Source organism: Ruditapes philippinarum, unplaced genomic scaffold (assembly GCF_026571515.1).
Source record: "Ruditapes philippinarum isolate M1 unplaced genomic scaffold, ASM2657151v2 ctg9842_1_1_1_1, whole genome shotgun sequence".
NCBI classification, from domain to species: domain Eukaryota; kingdom Metazoa; phylum Mollusca; class Bivalvia; order Venerida; family Veneridae; genus Ruditapes; species Ruditapes philippinarum.
Window position 1 is genome coordinate 1 of NW_026858219.1, and position 24,237 is coordinate 24,237.

The window sequence follows — 24,237 nt, forward strand, 5'->3', positions numbered from 1 at the left end:
TATTTATTGTGAATATAAAAAAGTGAAATTTGCCACATTAAAACAGGACCTGAATGCTTCTTAATAATGATGATACAAAAGTGATGAAAATGTTCCAAATGACTAGAGACATTAGCAAAGATTTATCAAAACCTGCAAGTCAATAAAGATAAATACTTTACATTCAGTTCTAACAAGACTTTTTTTAGTACTGTGTATTAATTGTTTTTCAGTTTACTGGGCTAAAGATTTACCATGCTTTGAAAAAGGGCTATCAAAAACACTGTATACACTATAATTAATCAACCTTTTGCCTGCAAGCGGCAACTCAATCTACCCATGCAACCAGTGCAGACCTGAATATCAACATGTCCATGCCATCTGATCATGGTCTGCACTGTTTGCTATTCTGACAAAACTTCTCTCAAAATGATGAATGGTTTTGTCCCAATTGTAAGATGGACAAGCCCATTTCAGATATTTAGCAATAAATTTATGTGAAAAGGGGTGGAGTGTCAGATTAAAGAAACTTTCAATCTGTTTTTTTCCCTAGCTGTCTCCGATATCAAAGGTTAGTATACACCAAGATAAGGAATCAACATACTTCAGTAGTAAGCATGTATTTAAGGGGGACCACTTGAGACTTAATTCTCTGTGACTAAATTTGAAACCTCTATACAGGAAATAGTAACATATTTTTTTTTTTGCTTTTAAAGTGGTTTTTCGCATGGGTTATCTCATGCAAGAGTTACACTGTGCCATGTTTCCTTCCCCTTTTTCTCTTTTTTTTGGCACATTAGCAAATTAATGTTACATATTTCATGTTTAAATGTTGAATACAGCTTCAGCTGGTGCAAAGTGGCTTGTATTTACCACTACCATCCATGAATAGGCTCAATAGAAGAGCCTGTAACATGTTCAGTTATTATGTGGATCTCAAAGGGACAGAAGCCTTAACTATAATAAAGAAAAAAGCTGTCACTCTTGGACTATTTTATCTCCCTTGAAAACAGAAAACTTACAACATTGTTATTACTTCTATCATATCAAAACGAATTATTATGATCCTCATATGTTGATAGTTTTAACGTTAAAACTCTCTTTGAAGAAAGAAAATTTCATTAAAAATATATTTTACTAAATTGTTATATAGAGAATAAAAACATATGGCCTGTTATTTGCTGACTCTTGTCTATCTGTAGGATTTGAATGACTCACAAAGTCTTTATCACTCAATTGCAATACATTTTTCTTATATCAGCAATATGCAGTCAATAAAACAGCTGGTACAGAATTTTTCAGTGATATAGAAAAGTTTTCAAACTGAACAAAATAGCAAATCAAACAATAATGAACAGTTGTAATATTTGCAACGTATATATCAATAAATTTTTATTGTAAAAATTAAATAAATAAATCTTTAGCTTTTAAATAAGGTATGGTAAATTTAAAATATTTAACTACTGGAATCAACAGTCTTCTTCAATAATATAAAACAGTATATTCAGGCCTTTCACAGTTCTTAAGTCAGATAAACACTACCACCTTAAGCTTCCAATAGTTGTTCATCCAAATCAAAATAACACTTTAAGGTTTAATCCCTTAAATTTTAGGCTTAATCTAAATAGCACCTCCTGGCGTCCAATAATCTTTAAGACAACAATAGCATCTCCAGGCTTTACATCATCTTTGCTTAGGTTTTAAGCCAAATCAACAATAGCACCTTATGGCCAAATGAACAACAGCATATTTAGGTCAAATGGCTTTGAAGCAAAATCAACAAAAGCATGTTAAGGCCAAATGGTTTTGAAGCCAAATAAACAGAAGCATTTTTAAGGAAACCAAATCAACAATAGCATATTTAGGCTAAATGGTTTGGAAGCCAAATCAACAACAGCACATTAAGGTCAAATGGCTTTGAAGCAAAATCAACAAAAGCATGTTAAGGCCAAATGGTTTTGAAGCCAAATTAACAGAAGAATTTTTAAGGAAACCAAATCAACAATAGCATATTTAGGCTAAATGGTTTGGAAGCCAAATCAACAACAGCACATTAAGGCTAAATGGGTTTTAAGCAAAATCAACAAATAGCACCTTCAGGCTTCAAATAAGTTTTAAGCCAAATCAAAATAAGTACCTTAAGGTCAAATGGTTTTGAACAATAGCATCTGCATGCTCCACACCATTTTATGCACCTTCAGCCTTCAAATATTTTTAAGCCAAATCAACATCAGCATATCCTGAGTCTTCCTGAAGTATTCTAAGTCAAATCAACAAAAACAACTTTAGGCCAAATGTTTTTTTAACCAAATCCACAAGAGCATGTCCATGCTTCACACCATTTTTAAGCCAAATCAAAAACAGTACTATAAGATAAAATGGTTTTGAATCCAAATCAAAAATCAAAGGGCTGCAAGCTCTGTGGTATTTTCTGATCTTTGCAATCTAAATCATACTGACTATCTGTATGTATTTTCCTATATAGGTTTATTTTTATATACTATAATTCATCTTACGCAGCGACTGCGTTAAGATTTTTTTCTACAACAGTTTGAGATTGATACATATGGAATTTTGCATGACTAGAGTTGCATCAAAAATCATTTTTTATGATAGCCACACTTTATCCTTGCATATCGTGGCTACTTCCTTAAAAAAGACACTTAAAAAAAAGTTGTCTCGACTAGGATTTGAACCTTTAAGGCCTCTCACACCCTAAACGAGCGCGATACGAGCGCGATACCCCTGCACCACGGTGAAGTAATATGTAATATGTAGACTGAATAAAAACAAATACATTGTAATTCTAAATTGAGAATTTCCATTTCGTGTTTGTAATCCTTATCAATTTCGAGGTATTTTGTTCACGATAAACCTGTTTAACACTGATAAAAATAATTTAGCGAAAATCTTCTCGCCAAAGCAGTCCGACATGTATATATTCCACTACTCGGCAGTCAGATTTATTTGTATACTACGCCCTGGAGTATTCAGTAATCGACATAGCTAAAAATAGCATTTTCATTGATTAAAATGATATTCATCCGCGAAATTTGTGATTGTAACCGCATATTTCAATTGACTAATCTGAACTTTCAATGCACTGTAATTCGTTAAATGCCTACATTAAAAATTATTCTGTCTTTTAAATAGCTGGTTTTTAAGCAGTTTTGAGTAAGAACTACTTTGTGTTGTTAGGTCTGTTAGGAAATTTTGTGTTAGACCGTGGATGTTAGCTATGTATTTACTGATCTTGCGATCAGAAAATACAATAGCACCTTCATAATTCAAATATGTTTGAGGCCAAATCAACAATAGCACCTCCATGATTCAAATAGTGTTGAGGCCAAATCAACAATAGCATGTCCATCATCCAAATAGTTTTAAAACCAAATCAACAATAGCACCTCCATGATTAAAATATTTTTGAGGCAAATGAACAATAGCATGTCCATTATTCAAATATTTTTTAAGCCAAATCAAAATTTGTGAATCCCGAGTCTTCCTTAGTTTTTTTAAGGCAAATCAACAATAGCACCTTTAGGCCAAATTTTTTAAACAAATCAACAATAACATTTCCATGTGTCACACCATTTTTAAGCCAAATCAACAAACAGCACCTTCAGGTTTCAAATAGTTTTTAAGCCAAAACAACAATAGCATCATCTGATGCTTCCTGCAGTTTTTTTCAGTCAAATTAACAATAGCATTTCCAGGCTTCCATACTTTCAAGAGATCAATACTACAAAGATAAAGCAGCAAAAAAATTGATGGCAAAGATTGAGAGTTACAACATTTACTTCAAAAGATATTTCCTCATGCAGATTCAATCAACTATTACAGGAACAAGATGAGAATAAATGGTTTTAACATGTTAGTGCCAATAAAACACTGAAAATAAAAAAAACCAACAAGCAATTTTTCTGAGAATTCAGTTAAGGGAGAAACAACGTTTACAAACACTGTTGTAAGGCAATGACTTAATATAAAGAATTGATTACAACTGTGTATCAATTTGGCCTCGTATTATTTTAATCAAGTTATTTCCAAAAAGAGATAATTATTTCCCTTGAATTGACATTCTCAAAGAATTGCTTAATTTTCTTACATGTTTTTAATATTGCTCCATAATACATGTATTTGCATCCTTTTAATTAAGAACCATCACAACAATTTCTCATGTAGGAACAGTGGCCAAGTGGTTCCTGGGTTCAAAGCCCAACTTACAAATCCTCATGGTGAATTACATTCTTCATGTTTTTATGGCATTATTAATTCATTCAAGCCAGGTAAAAAAATCCATCCATATGTTAATGTATGTCTGGGATTTATTTATTGAAACATTTATTATACAAAAACTTGAAAGCTTTATTATCATTGGCACAAGCATGTGGTAAATTCAATCAAACATTTTCATAAAACTTGTAATAAATGTGCTGTAAGGGATTAATGGCTTGTTCGGGGAATGTAACATTACAACTCTTATGTAAAATGTCAGCTGTAATATTCTAAATATCTGTACTGAATTTTTCTAAATAGACTTGTCCCGTTTTGAATACGGAATAGTCTATTAATATTTTTTGGGGGTTTACAATAATCGAATAGCCAACATTATATAGTCTGCTGCTGTAGAGTGGTTAGCTGAAGACATTTTTAAAATATATTTAAAATGGCTATGAAGAAAATTCAGCAGATATTATATTAGAATGTAGTGATGGCACATAATGGTAAAGGTTTCTGCCACTAAATCATGGATTATTGTAAGTTCAGGCCTTTCACAGGACAGCATGCTCACTTTTTTCTTAGTATAATAGTCAACCAAAAAGGGGCATAACTTTGCAAAAAATTAATTTTAGGATTAATAGCTTGGATAGTTTCCGGGGGGTGGGGGGGGAGTGGGGTGGGGGAAGGGACGTTAACAAAAAAGCTAATTAACACTTAGATGAGTGGGTCATTATAAATTATAGCTCTTTTTTTCTGTTTTTCAGAAATAGAACGTAAAATTATCCAGGCCAAAGTATTCTATGGTTTTAATACATTAGGTATAATTATACAGTAAAAGCTGTTACATTAATGTGCTTAACAACAATGTGGAAAGTAGTAATTCATAGCCATGTCTAATAATGTAAATCTCTTTAAGACATTGTTTTCTTTTTCTTTTTTTTTTCTTTTCTTTTTTTTTAATTTTTAATAATGGTTACTTTCCAGCTAGTAGATTCTTATCCATGCGAGGTGCCATGTCCTACTTGTGCCTGAAATAATGCTAGGTGCACAGATGTAGGATCACCAATCAAAACAATTCAAAGTCAAAGCAAAATTTAAAACCTCAAGCAATATTTTAAGAGACAAATAATTTTAAAAAAATGTCAGCAAAATTAACCATTTTGCAAAGGAGGACAGAATATTTATAATAATTGTACACAATTTATAATGTCTCTCATGAACAGATAATTTTACACAATTTATAATGTCTCTCATGAACAGATAATTTTACACAATTTATAATGGCTCTAATGAACTGATAATTTTACACAATTTATAATGTCTCTCAAGAACAGATAATTTTACACAATTTATAATGTTCTTCATGAACAGATAATTTTACACAATTTGTAATATTCTTCATGAACTGATAATTTTACACAATTTATAATGTTCTTCATGAACTGATAATTTTACACAATTTATAATGTTCATCGTGAACAGATAATTTTACACAATTTATAATGTCTCTCATGAACTGATAATTTTACACAATTTATGTTCTTCATGAACAGATAATTTTACACAATTTATAATATCTCTCATGAATAGATAATTTAACACACTTTATAATGTTCTTCATGAAAGGATAATTTTACACAATTTATGTTCTTCATGAACAGATAATTTTACACAATTTATAATGTCTCATGAATAGATAATTTAACACACTTTATAATGTTCTTCATGAACAGATAATTTAACACAATTTATAATGTTCTTCGTGAACAGATAATTTTACACAATTTATAATGTCTCATGAATAGATAATTTAACACACTTTATAATGTTCTTCATGAACAAATAATTTTACACAATTTATAATGTTCTTCATGAATTGATATTTTTAAACAACTTATAATGTTCTTCATGAACAGATGATTTTACACAATTTATAATGTTCTTCATGAACTGATAATTTTACACAATTTATAATGTTCTTCATGAACCGAGTGAAAATATTATAGCTGGTGTTCACGAATGAAATATATTTCAATCTTATATGTAAAACAAATAAATTTTCTTTTTATTTCATGCTTTTTAAGTGATTTTAAGTATTTTTACTGATTTTGCCGCGTAACGTCGCGCATTCTCTTTCATGACGTCATCATATCATGATGTCACGTCATCAATTTTGAAACATAGTTCTGTTAAACTTCTCTAATTTTGTTACATTTTTAACATGATGTATGATGACATCAACTTTCTTCTCCGAAAGAATCGAAATTTACGTATGTTGGCATTTACTTTTGCCAGTTATTCCATTTAATTATGATATTCTTTTCATCCGCGTTCAGATCTAGTCCGGCTACAGTGAAAATTATATTTTATAAATTTCACTAGTGGTTTATCAGAATATAATCATCTGATATATCACAGTAAAACACTGGAAAGCATGAAATAAATAGAGGATATTTGTTTGTTTTGCATGTAAGATTGAAATATAATTTCACTGAGTGAACACCAGATGCAATATTTTCACGAGTGGCGTAGCCACGAGTAAAAATATAATAGATGGTGTTCACGAATGAAATATATTACAATCTTATATGTAAAACAAACAAATTTTCTTTTTATTTCATGCTTTTTAAGTGATTTTAAGTATTTTTCACTGATTTTGCCGCGTAACGTCGCGCATTCTCCTTTGTGACGTCATCACATCATGACGTCACATAATCAATTTTGAAATATAGTTCTGTCAAATTTCTCTAATTTTTATACATTTTTAACATGATGTATGGTAACATCGACTTTCTTTTCCTAAAGAATCACAATTTACGTATGACGGCATTTATTTCTGTCTGTTATTCCATTTAGTTATGATTTTCTTTTCATCCGCATTCGGATATAGTCCGGCTACAGTGAAAATTATATTTTATAAATTTCACTAGTGGTTTATCAGAATATAATCATCTGATATATTACTAAAAAACACTGGAAAGCATGAAATAAACAATTTATAATGTTCTTCATGAATAGATAATTTTACACAATTTATAATATCTCTCATGAATAGATAATTTAACACACTTTATAATGTCTCTCATTAACAGATTTTAGATTTCACACAATTTATAATGTTCTTCATGAACTGATAAGTTTTACACAATTTATAATGTTCTTCATGAAAGGATAATTTTACATAATTTATAATGTTCTTCATGAACAGATAATTTTTACACAATTTATAATGTTCTTCATGAACTGATAATTTTACACAATTTATAATGTCTCTCATTAACTGATTTTAGATTTCACACAATTTATAATGTTCTTTATGAACTGATAAGTTTACACAATTTATAATGTTTTTTATAAAAAGATAATTTCACACTATTCATAATGTTTCTCAGGATTAGATAAATTTACACTATTTATAATGTTTCTTATGAACTTTTCAAAATATCTCTTGTAAAAAGATAAGTTTACACTATTTATGTCTCTTATGAAAAGATAATTTTACACAACTCATAATGTCTATCATAAAAACTTATGAACTAATTTCCATTGCTATCAATAGATTACAAATTTCAGATACAAATTTTTATGTTACCTGAATACAGGGGTGGTCTGTAAGACCAAGTTTGATATGTTTTTTTTACTTAGATAATTAATCATAAAGACTGTGCATTCTACTAATATTAAAACTTGAATTATTCTTTTAGATTATATTTTAAAGGTTTAGCACTATTATCTTTATAACACTGTAATACATTTCACTTATATTATCAATATAAGCATCATCATAAATTCATCATAATCATCATTGTTAATAAAAAATAGCCTATTAACTACAAATATAACAAAATATTACCTTTCTCCTAGTAATTATCTGTATCTCCAAAAGCAATGTATGAACATATTTTGGAACAAAATCTTATTTGCAAAACTCATTTTCATTTTCAAAAAAACATTACCCACTGCAGGGTTTCAATACTTTCGAACATTACATGCGTTTTTGATCGCTTACAAGTGCACACTTATCATTCAATAAAAACTGCAAGTGCATTTTACAAGTCGGATATCAAGACCACAAACTTTATTCACTACTTTATTCACTGTACAACTATATAGATATGAATCAAGTATTCCAGGTAAGAGTCATGTTCTTACATTGAAAGCTGACGAGAAGTTTAATCCGGAAAAATTAATCACCATATTGGTGTTTTGTGTTCAGGTGCCATGACTCAATACAACTAATACTAATAAACCGAAAGACAAAAAAAAAAACTAAAAACAAATTCACAAATATTTGTAAGAAATACATAGTATGTGCTGTCATCAAGGCCATTTCCATTTAATTATTTGTTTCTTATATTTTAAAAGATAAAATATAACCTGAAAAATATTAAAAATTTCTTTGATTTTATGCAAGACAAGTATGGAAATAGTCCTTAAACTAAATACCTGTTCCTTATTCAAAACTGAACAAAAGGAAATTTACTATATACGTCCTCCTTTTAAATCTGCTTGTTTTACATACCTGTGCTTAATGGCCATTTGTCTTAAAAGACCATGTTCTTATTTCAAAGCTCAGTATTTGAAATAAATTTTAGCCAGAATTCAAAAATCATCTCTCAAATACACAAATGTATATATGTTATTGGCTTATAAATGTCTTTATTATAATCAATATTTTTCTTTACAACAGGTTCAAAAATTAAAAAAAAATGCAAATGCATGCATATACCATGCTATGTTGCATTTTTGTTGGCGGGGGGGGGGGGGGGTAAGGGTTTGGAGGATATGTTTCAAGAAATGATTTTATGGGGTTTCTATACATAATTTTACAAAAAAAAACGCTTAATCAGATAAGAATGCAATACATTTTTGTCTGTTAACAACACTCTTTTTTTGCCTTTAATCTCAGAGGAAATCCCTGTATCTAATTATTTCATTATCATAAAATTTGCATTCAAAATTCTTAAATGAAATTTTTGCTTTATGCTGGTTTTAATGCTGGTTTTTATGCAAGTTTTTAATGTTATAATAACCTTTTTTTCTTATTATCTAACTTTCTGTGAGTAATAAGAAAAATATAACACAATAAATGCTTCATGGTACCAATTAAACAGATTTATATAAGGCCAAAATAAAATATGTTTGTTTGCTATTACTGGAGATTTTCAAAATTAAATTTTTAGAAAAAATAATTTTTAATAAGCAGAGCTACTGTCATGATCACTTGGCCGTGTCAGCACTGATTACATAATTAATAACTTTACACTGACATAGCTACATTATAAAATATTACAAAAAAATCTCCACAAACACTTAAAAAATCTCTATAAAGATTTTTTAGTAAAACCCTATAACAATCTATGAAACCCTCAAACCTCTCTGTTAGACCAAACAAAATCTCACTGAAAACATTCTCTGTTAAAACCTTATAAAAATGTCTGCGAAACTCTTAAAATTTTATATACTTTTTGTACCTGTGCATTGAGATGCACCTTATTTACAACCTTGAAAGTAAAAGTAGTGTTCAGCAACACAGGCAGATTAAGAATTGTCTACTTGGCTAAGCATACATCAACGTTAATCTTTTATCTGATAAAATACATGCATGCTAGGCGTATAGAAGTAAAAACATTGCAGCTTATCAATATTTTCCCTTACATCAATCAATCTCCTCATATTATAGCCAATTCTTACACGGAATAGTTTTTTTTTAAAGGCCCATGACTAATTTCCACATATTCTTACAGAAAATAGGTTTTCTTAAAGGCCCACAGCAAATTTCCACATTTTCTTACAGGAAATATTTTTTTCTAAAAGGCCCACAATGAATTTCCACATATTCTTACAGGAAATAGTAACTGTTTTTCTTAAAGGCCAACAATGAATTTCAATAATCACATTCTCTCAGGATTTTTTTTTTCTTAAATGCCCAGAATGACTTTCCACAAAATGATCCTACCTCATAATTTCAAATTTAAATGATATCCATTTTATATTTTTGCTATGTCTGATTAAAAGGAACAAGTAATACGCCACGGTCACCAGTATACAGCCTGAGACCAGTATGCACATTTGTGCAGTTTGACAAGGCACTTACTGTTGCATGACTAAATTTTAAATTTTCATCTTAATATTCCAAATATTGAAAATGGATAGTCCCCAAAATGGAAGCTGGACAAGTCCATTTTAAGATATTCAGCAGGTTAAAGGATAATAAACAAACATTGTTAAAATATGATAAAAATAATGTAAATTAATAGTCATTCTCTACTGTTACATTAATTAACACATAATATAAATTTTGTCAGTTTAATGCTTTGGATATTTTTTAACTTAACAACTAGATGTATGCCACTTTAACAATGAAGTGTTAAATTCAGCACAACTCCAGATAAGTGTTAAATTGTTTCTGAAAAGTTAAAAATTTGTTCATTTGAGTCAAGTATTATGTTTAAACTTACTCACCTGGAAGTGTGCCACTTTAAAATATCAAAGTTTGGAAAAACAACACCATGCACCTTTCTCAATTCTGTAATTCTTCGGAAACACTCCCTTCCATTCTTGTACATTTACCACGTAGGTGACAAATTCCATCCACACTGAAAGAGAGTATTATAATATTATATATCAAGTTAATAATACATGACTGTTAAATGGTTTTACTTATCTATTTACTCTGTAACATAAAAGAATACTTTCACTGTATAGACAGATAACATTATGTTTGTAACTGACCTAAGTATTGTATCTGTATAGTTCAAGCTAGAACAGAAATTCGCTGTTCATGTCATCAGGGCCGAGCCCACCCCTCTCAGTAGAACCACTTACCTATATTAGCTTGCTAGAAAGAACTTGATGTTCCTTAACTGGATTCAAGCTCACAGAAGTGGAAGGTAAGTCATTAACTAGAACTCCACGAGTTGGATGTGTCACCTTGTAAAGAGTATAGCTGTCACTCTGGCATTTTCTTCTTAATTAAATATAGGTTGTTTATAAACACTGCTCTTGCAATGTACATGTACCTTTAACTTTAGTGGCATTTGAAATTATTGTAAAAATGTTATAATAGGATTAATAAATCTAATATTATCAAAAACATGGAAAAGTTTTACACTAACAAAACAAATGGAGGACTCTGTGATGGATTCTTAAGCACTGCACTTCAGCTCAATGAAAAAAGCTTGCATACAATATTTAGAGTTAATCAAATTTATAGCAACCAAGTTATGCTCTGGACAAGCCTATTAAGTATGAAAATTAACAAAGGGCAATAACTCTAAAATCATGAAGTGCAGAGTACAAGTTCTTGTGCACTGCACTTCTTCTCAATAAGATCCATCATCCTATGAAGTTTTTATATTAAAGGCAAAACATTGGAAAAATATTAGATTTATGTCATTCTTCAATAAATGTCATTGATACAGCAAAAATATGTTAAATTCAGAAAGCGGGATGTTGAGGGAGGATAGATTGGAAAGAGTTAGGGTCAGGCATGTAGGCCTAATGTCATTTCAAACTTGGGGATGGTTTTAACTTTATAATAAAACTTGGTCACTTGTGATGTTGAACATGGACCAACAAATAACCCCATTCATTTCACCTTACATGGCTAATTGTAATATTGTTTCTAAAAAAAAAACTTGCCAAGATATTTACACGAGACATTAAACTAACATTTAAGTAGTTTATTTCAAGAAAGGGAAGTAAATACTGCAGCCTTATGAACATCATTATAAGACTTTAGAGTTACCTCCCATAAATCTAAAAATATCCAAGAGAGACAGTACTGGGAATTCCCCTTTGTGAAAAAGAAAGTAGACCATTTTTATTGAAAAATAAGTAAGATTTAGACATAATTGATCATACTTACAGGTAAAATTTCTTTTTCAAAACATTACAGACATATCCTTTTCAATATTTATTCACTCTATTTTAAGAAACAAATTATTTGGGATCCCATAATTTAAGTTGTGTAATTTGGGTTCCCAACAAATGTAACCTGACAAAATTATAAACCTGTTCAACTGTGAACAAAGAAGGAATAATTCACAAATCATGTAGATCTATTAACAAACTTAAAAATTAAAATGGGAACTTTCATTTCAGGTAGTAACATTGTTTTTTTGTTGGTTACATTCACACATTGTTGTAAAATACTTTTAAGTTAAAATGTTTTTCTTCATCACTTGTCCAAACATTACACTGATGTCTCTTTTGCAAATCTAAATAGTTTAACTACATAGATGACCTCATTTAAAGATTCAACTTGTAATAAGTAAAAAATGCCTTCATACATTTCAGTTCCACACTTTAGCAATAAATCATAATAATGAATAAAATCTACAAAATTTTCCAAGTTATTCAAATGTCGCCTATCATTTTAGTTACATTACTTCAAGATGTCAGCTGTGGGTTCAATTTATGTTACCCTAATTAATTCAGTATGGAGGGTTTGACCCATTTTAGAGATGTTCATTTTTCCTGCTGTGAAACAGTTGGAAAATGAATCCCCCATCCAAAATTATCTCCTGGACCATGTCTCTGACAAATTTAATCATTCCTGACAAAAATATGTGAGAGAGCTATCTTGATAGTTTTCTGAAGATTATTAGTGGTTCTATTCATGTGTCCATCAATAAAGTATAGAGGGTATGTAATCAAATCTATAAACATCATACAAAAGTGTGGAATATATACACAATATTTAGCCTTTATCTGATGACAATTATGATATACTTACTGCAGACTTGTTTTCTTTTACAGGATATATCAACAATGGCAACCATCACATTTACCAAATCTGAACAAAGAACAAAGTCAGAAACCAGCTCTGTTATTATAAAGTCTTCAGAACACAAAACCAATCAGAACTCTGAAAATAGCGCTGAAATAAATGATTCAAAAATGAAGAAGAACAAGAACGCCAATTTAAGGAAATCAAAATCGGCACAGAGTTGTGAAAACCTAGAAACAAAACATGAAGAAAATCAGGCCAAAGATCAGCATGCCTATGAAACACAAGTTTCAAAAGCAGAAGTTGATGGTGAAACAGACAGTGCTATAGGTTCTAGCAATTACAGTTGTATGTCACTTGATTCATTACTCAGTAATTTTGATGACCAGCTTGATTTGGAAGAAACAAAGCCAAAGGTTTGTGAAGAGGCAAAAGGCTCAGATTATCGCAGTCCTTCCTTCAGTTCCAGTGCCACACCACCATTTTATTATACACCAAAAGTCCCTGTACCCACTGCTACTGAAGTGTATGATGTTAAAAGGAACGTTAAATTCAAGCAGAACAAGATACAGCCTGTCCCTGAAAAACCAGAATGCCACGTATTCCAGAGTCACCTATCAGATCAAAGGGTGGCTGAACAAACAGAAATAGATGGAGAAATATCTCTAGCACAATACTTACACGTTAATCCAGAATTGAGTGAAGAATCTTCATTAGCTTCAAGCATTACAGCATCTTCCCTGTCTTCTTGTTCAAGACGTAAGTAGTCCAGTGGGGTTTTTTTTACCCTTATTTAGTAAGTCCAGGCCTCAAGGCTTTAAATCTTTTTTCTGAGTTTTGACTCAAAACTAAGGACTTTCATTAGTCAGTATATAAATTATTCTTTACTGGTTTCTGACCAATCAATTTCTGACAGTATTCTTTAGAAAATATGATTTTTCAATGCCTTTAATAGTTGAAATGAATATGCAAAGCAACACTGTCATATCAAAATCAGGAATATCATTTAGCAGTTTGCTTTTCACAACAAAATTATTGCTAGCTTATTCTTTTTGCAACCAATTATGATGCAAACCATTATGAGGTAGTAAACTGAATTTATTTTTCAATCTCTAAGAATTTTGCAGCATGTTTAAACATCAAACCTATGGAAGGGTGATTCTAATTATGGTGTTACAGTTACATGCTCGTTTTAAGCCATGAAAGGAAATTTATTTTAAACATTAATATTTATTTTAAACGTTAAATTATCATTGTACTTGACTTAGATTGTTTCATTAAAGAATCTCGCTAGTGTTTCTGCATGAACAAATTTACACTAAGACTAATGAAAACTTTTTGTTCTTACCAATTTCAGGTGGAATGTCAGACTTTGTCATTCTTCACACTGATGATGATCTTGAAGCAGCAGGTTCTTTTATGGAGCATCTTCAAAGAGACATTGGGATACCAGACCTTACTGTAGATTTGCTCAGTAACATTGATGCAGGAAAACCTGGGATGCAAAGTTTGGCAACTTTACATGATAAATATAGATACATTTTGACATATGTCACAAAGAATCTTGAAAGTGATAAATATTGTAGGTACTTGGATGAAATTGTGTTGACATTAGGTCTAAGGGAAGCAAATGGGAAAGAAGAAAGAGTTGTGCCAGTATTAACCAGACAAGGTTACTGTAACATTATAGAACTAAGCATACTTGGTGGACTGCAATATTTCAATTTCCGTTCAAGTAGCACTCTTATGAGTGATTCATATGTTAACTGTGTAAAAAATCTTGTTAAAACAGGGAGAGCTAAATTTCCTTGAAGCAAGGTCTAGAATAATCCCTATTCATTTTTGTAATAAAACTACATACATGTAATTTAATTTTGAAACTTAGTTTGTCTTGTTCCTCAAAGAGAATAAATAAAGCTCATAGTGCTTAGAAGTGTACTTTGTGATGAAAGGGTGTCCTTTGTGAGTAGCTCCTACTTCTCAATATTTTCTTTCAATAATATAAATTATAAAACTTAAATCTCAAGGCAGATTTACAACAAATTTACAGGAATGATCCTAAGGTGGTCCTTCAAAAATGATATAAATGGTTCCAGTCTAATTGTCAAATGCACAAGATACAGAGCACACACAAAATTTTGAAATTCATAGGAAAGGACATTAACCTTAAGGAAGGTCAAACCTGTGTGCTGCATATCGTCTCTTTATGGTTAATATTTATGCCAAGTACAGTCCGACCGCGGTTATTCGACAACCCTTTATTCGAATACCCGGCATTATCCGAAGTAGATCAGCGGTCCCGTTTTTATCTCTATGTAAATCAATATAAATTCAAAGATATTATTCGTAATGCATTATCTGAATACCTCCTATTTTTCTAAGTAAAATTTTGACCCCGATTATACAATTATGAAGAAATTTCACACCTATTATTCGATTTACCCTTATCGAAAATACTAGAGTTTACCTGTAAATACCGTATTGACAACATGGCCATTATCAAGGCTTTGTACGAAACGAAACAATACACTATGTAGAATAAAATGCAAGTATTTATGTCTTCAAAACCAATAAAAATTTACTTTTATGTATCTTTTCTTGAATATTTATCTTTCTCAATTGATTGCAGGAAACACGTTTGTTGTAATCGGTAGTTATCCTATGATTTGCCAAAGTGGAGTAGTCTTCGTCTATCAAAATTTTCGATTTCCATTCTTGGAACCCATCGATTATTCGAAGTAAATTTTCAGTCCCCGTCACTTCGAACAAGAGCCGGTTGAACCGGGTAATGCTCCCCAACTAGGTTTTGGACACAGAAAAGTATATTTTTCATAGTTTTAAGAGTTATATCCCAGACAAAGTTCAAAATGTGATAATTTTAAACTTAGGCAAGGCAGAGTTACTGTTGTTTACTGCACTTCTACTTAATGAGATCTAACAAACGACTTGCACGTGACACGTTGTCTGAATATGGTGATCATTTCTGTGAAAAAGTAGTAAAATCCAACCCGAATGCTGCAGGCGACACATCCTCTCGATATGGTGATCATTTCTGTGAAAAAGTTGTAAAATCAGACTTCAAATAACAAAGTTATGGGCCAGACATGATTTTGCTGCAAGGTCATGCTGTGACCTTGACTTTCAACGTAGTGACCCAAATGTTGTGCACGACATGTCGTTTCAATATGGTGATCATTTCTGTAAAATAGTTGTAAAATCCATCTTCAAATAACGAAGTTATGGGCCTGACACGATTTTGCTGCAAGGTCATGCTGTGACCTTGACCTTCAAGGTAGCAACCCAAATGTTGCGCATGACACGTCGTCTGAATATGGTGATCATTTCTGTGATATAGTTGTAAAATCAGACTTCAAATAACAAAGTTATGGGCCGGACACGATTTTGCTGCAAGGTCATGCTGTGACCTTGACCTTCAAGGTAGCGACCCAAATGTTGCGCGCGACACATCGTCTCAATTTGGTGATCATTAGTGTGAAATAGTTGCAAATTCCGACTTCAAATAACAAAGTAATGGCATGGACACGATTTTGCTTCAAGGTCATGCTGTGACCTTGACCTTCAAGGTAGCGACCCAAATGTTGCACGCGACACGTCGTCTTAATATGGTGATCATTTCTGTGTAATAGTTGTAAAATCCGACTTCAAATAACAAAGTTATGGCACGTACACGATTTTGCTTCAAGGTCATGCTATGACCTTGACCTTCAAGGTAGCAACCCAAATGTTTTGCGCGACACGTCGTCTCAATATGGTGATCATTAGTGTGAAATAGTTGCAAAGTCTGACTTCAAATAACAAAGTAATGGCAGGGACACAATTTTGCTTCAAGGTCATGCTCCGACTTTGACCTTCAAGGTAGCAACCCAAATGTTGCGCGCGACACGTCGTCTAAATATGGTGATCATTTCTATGAAATAGTTTTAAAATCCGACTTCAAATAACAAAGTTATGGGCCGGACACGAATTCCAGACGTACGTATGTACGTCCGGACTGACGGACGGACACTCACAAAATGGTACTTATGTGACTTTTCCTTTGATCTTTTTGGCCATTTTTAATCACACAAGGCTTAAAACAAGATTGCATTTGAGAAAAATGCTATGCCACCGCATTAATACAACACTAAATAGTAGTGTAGGAACAGATTTTTTTTGTTTCTTTACAATTTTGAAGATTGTCATAAAGCATAGATCCCTGACCTATCTTATTCTTATTATCAGATAAGTGGTTAAATCTAATGTTAACTCAATAAAAGATCAGAGTAGGAATATATCAATGCACTCGAAGTCTAGTGAATTTGGTGGTGAAGATCATATTTCACACAGCCTAAATTTCATGACTAAATCAAAAAGGAACAAACACAGTAAGACACTTTGTCAAAATCTAGGTCAGCTGAAATCAAAGTTCACTCAAATTTCATAGCTGTACATCAAAGGACAAGAAAGTAGGTCACATCAACAAAATCTAGGTCACCTGATATCAAAGTTCAATTTTACAACTAAAACTGTGCACATGGTCAAAAATTTCATTGCTGTACATCAAAGGACAAGAAAGTAGGTCACTGTCCCTTGGGAAGGCAAAATTTTGGACGCAAGGGTTTAATTCAAAAACAATCTTGATACAGGTCCACTAAACAACATTTTCAAGTCAAATATCTAAGCTGTAGGCTTTCTTCCATTCAGAAAACATTTGTTTTTATTTTCTGTTTTTTACTATGTGTACATAATGAGAATCACTGCCCCCGGGCAGGGCCAATTTTGACACCAGGGAAAAAATTTGAACAACTTTAGTAGAGGACCTATAGATGATATTATATAGCAAACATCAAAGCTCTATCCCTTGTTCCTTCAGACAAAAATATTTTTTTTTTTTTTTACTATGTGTACATAGTGAAAATGCAATGACCCCTGGGGGTGGGGCCAATTTTGACCCCAGGGCTATAATTTGTACAATCTTGCTAGAGGTTCACTACATAATATTTCAAGCAAAATATCTTAACTCTAGTCTTTGTAAATTTAAAGAAGATGATTTTTTAAGTTTTTTACTTTATACATATAAGGAAAAACCTATGGCCCCCGGGGCGGGGCTAATTTTGACACTAGAGGCAAAATTTGAACAACTTTGGTAGAGTTCCTATAGATTATAATCATTTAACAAATATTAAAGCTCTAAGCCTTGTACCTTCAGACAATAAGATTTTTTACTATATATAATATTTAAAATCAATGACCCCTGGGGCGGGGGCAATTTTGACACCAAGGGCTATAATTCAACAACAATCTTGCTAGAAGTTCACTTCACAATGTTTCATGCAAAAATATCTAACCTCTAGCATTTGTCAATTGCTAGAAGAAATTTTTTAAAAGTTTTTACTATAAGTTTTTACTATAATACAGTGTACATATAAGGAAAACCAATGACCCCCCGGGCGGGGCCGATTTTGACCCCAGGGCTATAATTTGAACAATCTTGGTAAGGGTCTACCAGACAATGCCTTATGCAAAATATCTAAGCTCTAGGCCTTTTGGGTCTTTACAAGAAGGTATTTTTAAGTTTTTACTATATGTACATATAGTGAAAATCAATGACACTCGGGGCGGGGCCGATTTTTGACCCCAGGGCTATAATTTGAACAATCTTGGTAAGGGTCTACCAGACAATACCTTATGCAAAATATCAAAGCTCTAGGCCTTTTGGGTCTTTTACAAGAAGGTATTTTAAGTTTTTACTATAATGTACATATAGTGAAAATCAATGACCCCCGGGGCAGGGGCAATTTTGACCCTAGGGCTATAATTTGAACAATCTTGGTAGAGGTCTACCAGACAATGCCCTTAAACAAAATATCTTAAGCTCTAGGCCTTTTGGGTCTTTACAAGAAGGCATTTTAAGTTTTTACTATATGTACATATAGTGAAAATCAATGACCCCCGGGGCCGGGCCAATTTTGACCCCAGGGCTATAATTTGAACAATCTTTGGTAGAGGTCTACCAGACAATGCCTTATGCAAAATATCTAAGCTCTAGACCCTTTTTAGTCTTTACAAGAAGGTATTTTAAGTTTTTTACTATATGTACATATAGTGAAAATCAATGACCCCCGGGGCGGGGCAGATTTTGACCCAGGGCTATAATTTGAACAATCTTGGTAGAGGTCTACCAGACAATGCCTTATGCAAAATATCTAAGCTCTAGGCCTTTTGGGTCTTTACAAGAAGATTTTTTAAATTTATTCTTTTAATTCTTTTTGGTTGCCATGGCAACCAGATTTCTGCATGGAATGAAATTCTTTGAACAACTTTGGAACCACTTCACCCAAGGATCAATCCTGCCAAGTTTGGTTGAAATTGGACTAGTGGTTTTTCACGAGAAGATTTTTTAAGTTCACTATATAATCTATATAACACACACACACTCACACAAACAAACACACACACATACACATAGGTGAATCGCTATATGCCACCGCATCGCAGATGCTGCGGTGGCATAAAAAGACACACAAGTAAAAACGGAATGAATAGGATCAAAGAGAATTTACTGTTATCCATTTTTCTCCAAGTCACACAAGTACCACTGGGTTCGTACGGACTGACGTCTGGATGGATGGACAACCCGACGACTATATGCTCCCCCAAAATTTTTAGGGGAGCATAATAAACGGGGTTGGACTGTAGTTTCATTTCCTTCCATCAAATAAATATATACAGACACAAAAGTGCTTACAGACAAATGGACAAACAACCAAGGGCATAAGAATATACGCCAAATTATTTCAGATATATAAACACTTTTCAGCTCGACTTTTTAACTAGAGCACCGCATAGGCGTGGCAATTAACACCAAAATACAAAATTATTTTAAGTAAATAAAATTTAAAAAAATCAAAAATAATTTTTAAACAGACAGGATACCAAATTTTAACATTTGTACGCAACAAGTTTTATTTCTGTTATCAATATTAAGATCTTTATTGATGCATACCAAAGTGTCACATGTATACATGTACTTAGTGACAATTATATATGCCACAGCTTCCACTATGGAGTACAGACCCCAGACATGACACCAGTCAAAGCTAATTTTGAAGCACAGAGTGGTGATTATTTACCTCCATGCAATGGTGGTGGTGTTGGTAGTTTTCACTTCGGATGACGGAGTGAGTGAGTCAGCCACATTGAATTTAGCATCATTCCTGAGCAAGCTGTCAAGCAGTTAACCAGTACAAGTCTTCACTTTCGCAAGGAACTGAAACTTCAGTAAATGTCAGAGCAGAGGTAAGTGCCAATGACCATAGAAACTACTTCATGATCAATCACAACGAAAGTGACCTGCGCAGTCCGGGGATCGAAACTGGGTCGCCCAATTCATAGTCCAGTGCTCTATCTATTGAGCTATCCGGATGGCTTACCTTCATGCAAATGTCATGGAGTATAATTGAAAATTATAAATTCAAAAGCACAATATACTTTGCCTAAAAATAATCAAAAATCAAAATATAATTTTCTTATTTTTTATTACCTCTCATTACATTTATAACATCAATAACACAAACATCCATCTTATGTTCATTATTTGTACAAAATTGATAATTCTACTTTTACAAAGTGATGATACTTGCTAAAGATCTATGCATGTTGAAGGTTGGAGGAAAAAACTTTTAAAACATGTATACTATATAAATCTGTGTACATGAAAACTGTGCCAAACCTACCCATCCCCCATACAGCTATTTTTATTATCAGTGAAATAATTTTTGAAACAACTGCAGGGTTCTTCTATGTAATAATACATGCCAAATAACTGAAATTTGTATTAAAAAAACATATATGAAAATAAATTTTTCTGTCTATATGACCCCTGGGGCAGGGGCAATATTGACCCCAGGAGTATCATTTATATAACTTTTGTAGATGCTAACAAGGGATGCTTCATGCAAAATATCTAAGCTTTAACATAAACATAATATTTTAGGCATATGAAAATGTGTTCTTATTACCTTCCTTGATAAATAAAAGCTTTTAAATTTAAGCAATTCAAAAATGCAGTGGTAGTCATGGGATAAAGTTTCTGCAACTTATCATATTGGTATTTCTTGCTTTGAACATATACTTTGTTGTATAAATGTGTTATAAGACAGGTACAGCCACTTCATATCTACCCTTCAACCAATATCAGTCTTTCATCTAGAACTATTCACTGAATGTGATTCATACCCCCACTAATGTCCTTGACAGAAGATGACTTGGAAAGGTGGTTAAGGGGAATGACTTTAGTGACTCGAATACATATACATAAAAAGAAGTTATCTTTGGTGAAAAAAAAAGACAAATTGTACAGGTAATAGTATAAATATATATTGTCAAATCATGTTCGAAACAGTTACAAACAAGCAATTATCATAGTATTGCAAGCAATCCATAAGTTACAACCCCATCAACATTCTGAAGGGCCATTGGCCATTCACTAATGTTTCAATTTTTCTCTATTTTAAGTAAATTTGTTGGAAAAGTTCTTTAAAAGTGATCACAGGAAACAGTTTTTATGAACAGACAGACAGACGGACTGAAGGACACTCTAAAGTTAATATTTGAAACATCCCTGTTACCAAAATATAACATTTTTAAAAGCAAAATTCTTAAAGAGGAGATAACTCTTGAATTAAAGATGCAATTTCATAAAAAATTTCAGCTCTTTTTGACTAACCACAAATATTATTATATTTGCCATGTTTTAAGCCTATTTGTTGCCAAGGCAACCAATATTTTTTCAAAATAGGAAGAACAGATAAGAGATGCATAATCTCAAGACTGCCATCTACCCATATGTCAAGTTTCATAAAAATATTTCCAGTACTTTTTGAGTTATCACTGGATTCAGTTTATGTGTAAAATTTGCCATATTTTCAGTCTATGTGTTGCCATAGCAACCAGAATTTTCAAAATAGGAAGAAAAGAAAAAGACGTGCATAATCTCCAGACTGCCATCTACCCATATTACAAGTTTCATAAAAATATTTCTATTATTTTTTGCGTTAACACTGGATCCAGTTTATTTGTAAAATTTGCCATATTTTCAGTCTATTTGTTGCCATAGCAACCAGAATTTTCAACATAGGAAGAAAAGAAAAAGACGTGCATAATCTCCAGACTGCCATCTACCCATATTTGAAGTTTCATAAAAATATTTCCAGTACTTTTTGCGTTATCACTGGATCCAGTTTATGTGTAAAATTTGCCATATTTTCAGCCCATTTGTTGCCATAGCAACCAGAATTTTCAACATAGGAAGAAAAAAAAAAGACGTGCATAATCTCCATACTGCCATCTATCAAGTTTCATAAAAATATTTTCAGTACTTTTCAAGTTATCGCGGGATCCAGTTTTGTGGACATTTTCTCAACAAAAGCAGTGAAGTTAAGAAAATAGCATAATTATGATAAAATGTAATTAGGAGTGGAAAAACTTTGCATACTGAGCTTACTTGTGACCCTTCACATATTATATAGTTTTGAGTGAATATTTGTTCTGGTTTAAAAACTATTATAGTAAATAAATTTAACGACATAAAAATGGACTTAACTTTGTCAAAATACAACAGAAAGTTACCCCCCCCCCCCACCATGTTTTTTAGTTATGAAACTTGACCTGAATATCTTACTTGTGACACTTCGTATATAATTATTTGAAGTTTCAAATGATTATCTGTTCTAGTTTTAGAAATGTTCAATATTCATGTTAAAATTTCAGAACATTTTCTAAGTCAATTTAGGGTAAGATGGGTTCTGCACATTGCCCAGTTGGGATGAACATTTGAGTCAAGTTTGAAGAAAATCCTTCCATTAGTATAGAATTTAAAGAGCAGACATGACATATTGTCTAGTATTGATTGTATGAAAATTTAAAGACTTAAAAAGGGGCATAACTTTGTCAAAATGGAATACAGAGTTATGAAACTTGACCTGCATATCTTAATTGTGACACCTCATATATCTTTTAAGTTTCAAGCAAATACCTGTGCTAGTTTCAAAAATATTCAAGTACATGTTAAAATACATTTTCTAAGTCAATTTTTGACCTTCAAGTGTGACCTTGACCTTAAGCTGCCACAAAGGAAACATGGGTTCTGCACATAACCTTGTTGAGGTGAACATTTGAGTAAAGTTTGAAGAAAATTCTTCTATTAGTATACGATTTATAGTGCATACACGCCATATTGTCTAATATTTGATTGTATGTAAATTTGAAGACTTAAAAAGGGACATTACTTTGTCAAAATGCAATACAGAGTTATGAAACTTGACCTGCATATCTTAATTGTGACACTTCATATATCTTTTAAGTTTCAAGCAAATACCTGTGCTAGTTTCAGAAATATTCAAATACATGTACATGTTAAAATTTAAGAATATTTTCTAAGTCAATTTTTGACTTTCAACTGTGACCTTGACCTTAAGCTGGCAAAAAGGTAACATGGGTTCTGCACATAACCTTGTTGAGGTGAACATTTGAGCCAAGATTGAAGAAAAACTTTCAATTAGTGTAGGACTTACAGAGTGGACACAACATACTGTCTAATATTTGATTGTTTGATACTTGACCTTCAATTGTGATCTTGTGGGCAACATGGGTTCTGCACATCCCCCTATTGAGGTGAACATTTGAGCCAAGTTTGAAGAAAATCCTTCAATTGGTATAGGATTAATAGAGTGGACCCGATAATGGAGACAGACAGACTGACCGACCGGCGCGACAAAGCGAATCCATTATAACACCCCCTCCATTTTGTGGTGGGGGTATAATAAGAGAGAAACTGCGTCCAAAGTTTTGAAAAATTGCCTCTAAAAATAAGTTTGTTAAAAAATTTGAGTTGAATGTGTGCAACTGTTAAACTGTTTGACAGGTGTCAAAAGATGATTATATGAAATAGACATCATTTTATGTTATTCTCAGACTATAAAGAACACGTGGTCAAACATAATTTAAATATCAGCTGTTCATTGAAAAAAAAAGTATTTTATACATATTAATCATGCTGCAGAATCATTACACTAAATTACTCTAAATAAATTACTCCCCTACTAAACTAGAACTATCGCTGAATGCGATTCATACCCCCACCAATGTCCTTGACAGAAGACGACTTGGAAAGGTGGTTAAGGAAATAACTTAAGTCGCACAAATACATAAAAAGAAATTATCTCTGTTGAAAAAAAGACTTATTGTACAGGTAATAGTATAAATATCTATTATCAAATCATGTTCGAAACAGTTACAAA

General features: G+C 32.1%; 1 protein-coding gene across 2 annotated transcripts; it reads left to right on the top strand.

The window, feature by feature from the left end:
- The first annotated feature begins 11,954 nt into the window (after positions 1 to 11,954).
- Positions 11,955 to 14,797, top strand: LOC132752509 (uncharacterized). 2 transcript variants are annotated; one of them, XM_060742837.1, is made up of 3 exons: positions 11,955 to 12,075; positions 12,967 to 13,696; positions 14,295 to 14,797. In XM_060742837.1, the coding sequence occupies exons 2-3, from the start codon at positions 12,979 to 12,981 to the stop codon at positions 14,747 to 14,749; spliced, it is 1,173 nt and encodes a 390-aa protein (XP_060598820.1). In that variant the 5' UTR covers positions 11,955 to 12,075; positions 12,967 to 12,978; the 3' UTR covers positions 14,750 to 14,797. The 2 variants fall into 2 exon arrangements, with proteins under 2 accessions (XP_060598820.1, XP_060598821.1); XM_060742838.1 differs by lacking the exon at positions 11,955 to 12,075 and adding an exon at positions 12,192 to 12,309.
- The last annotated feature ends 9,440 nt before the right edge of the window (positions 14,798 to 24,237 follow it).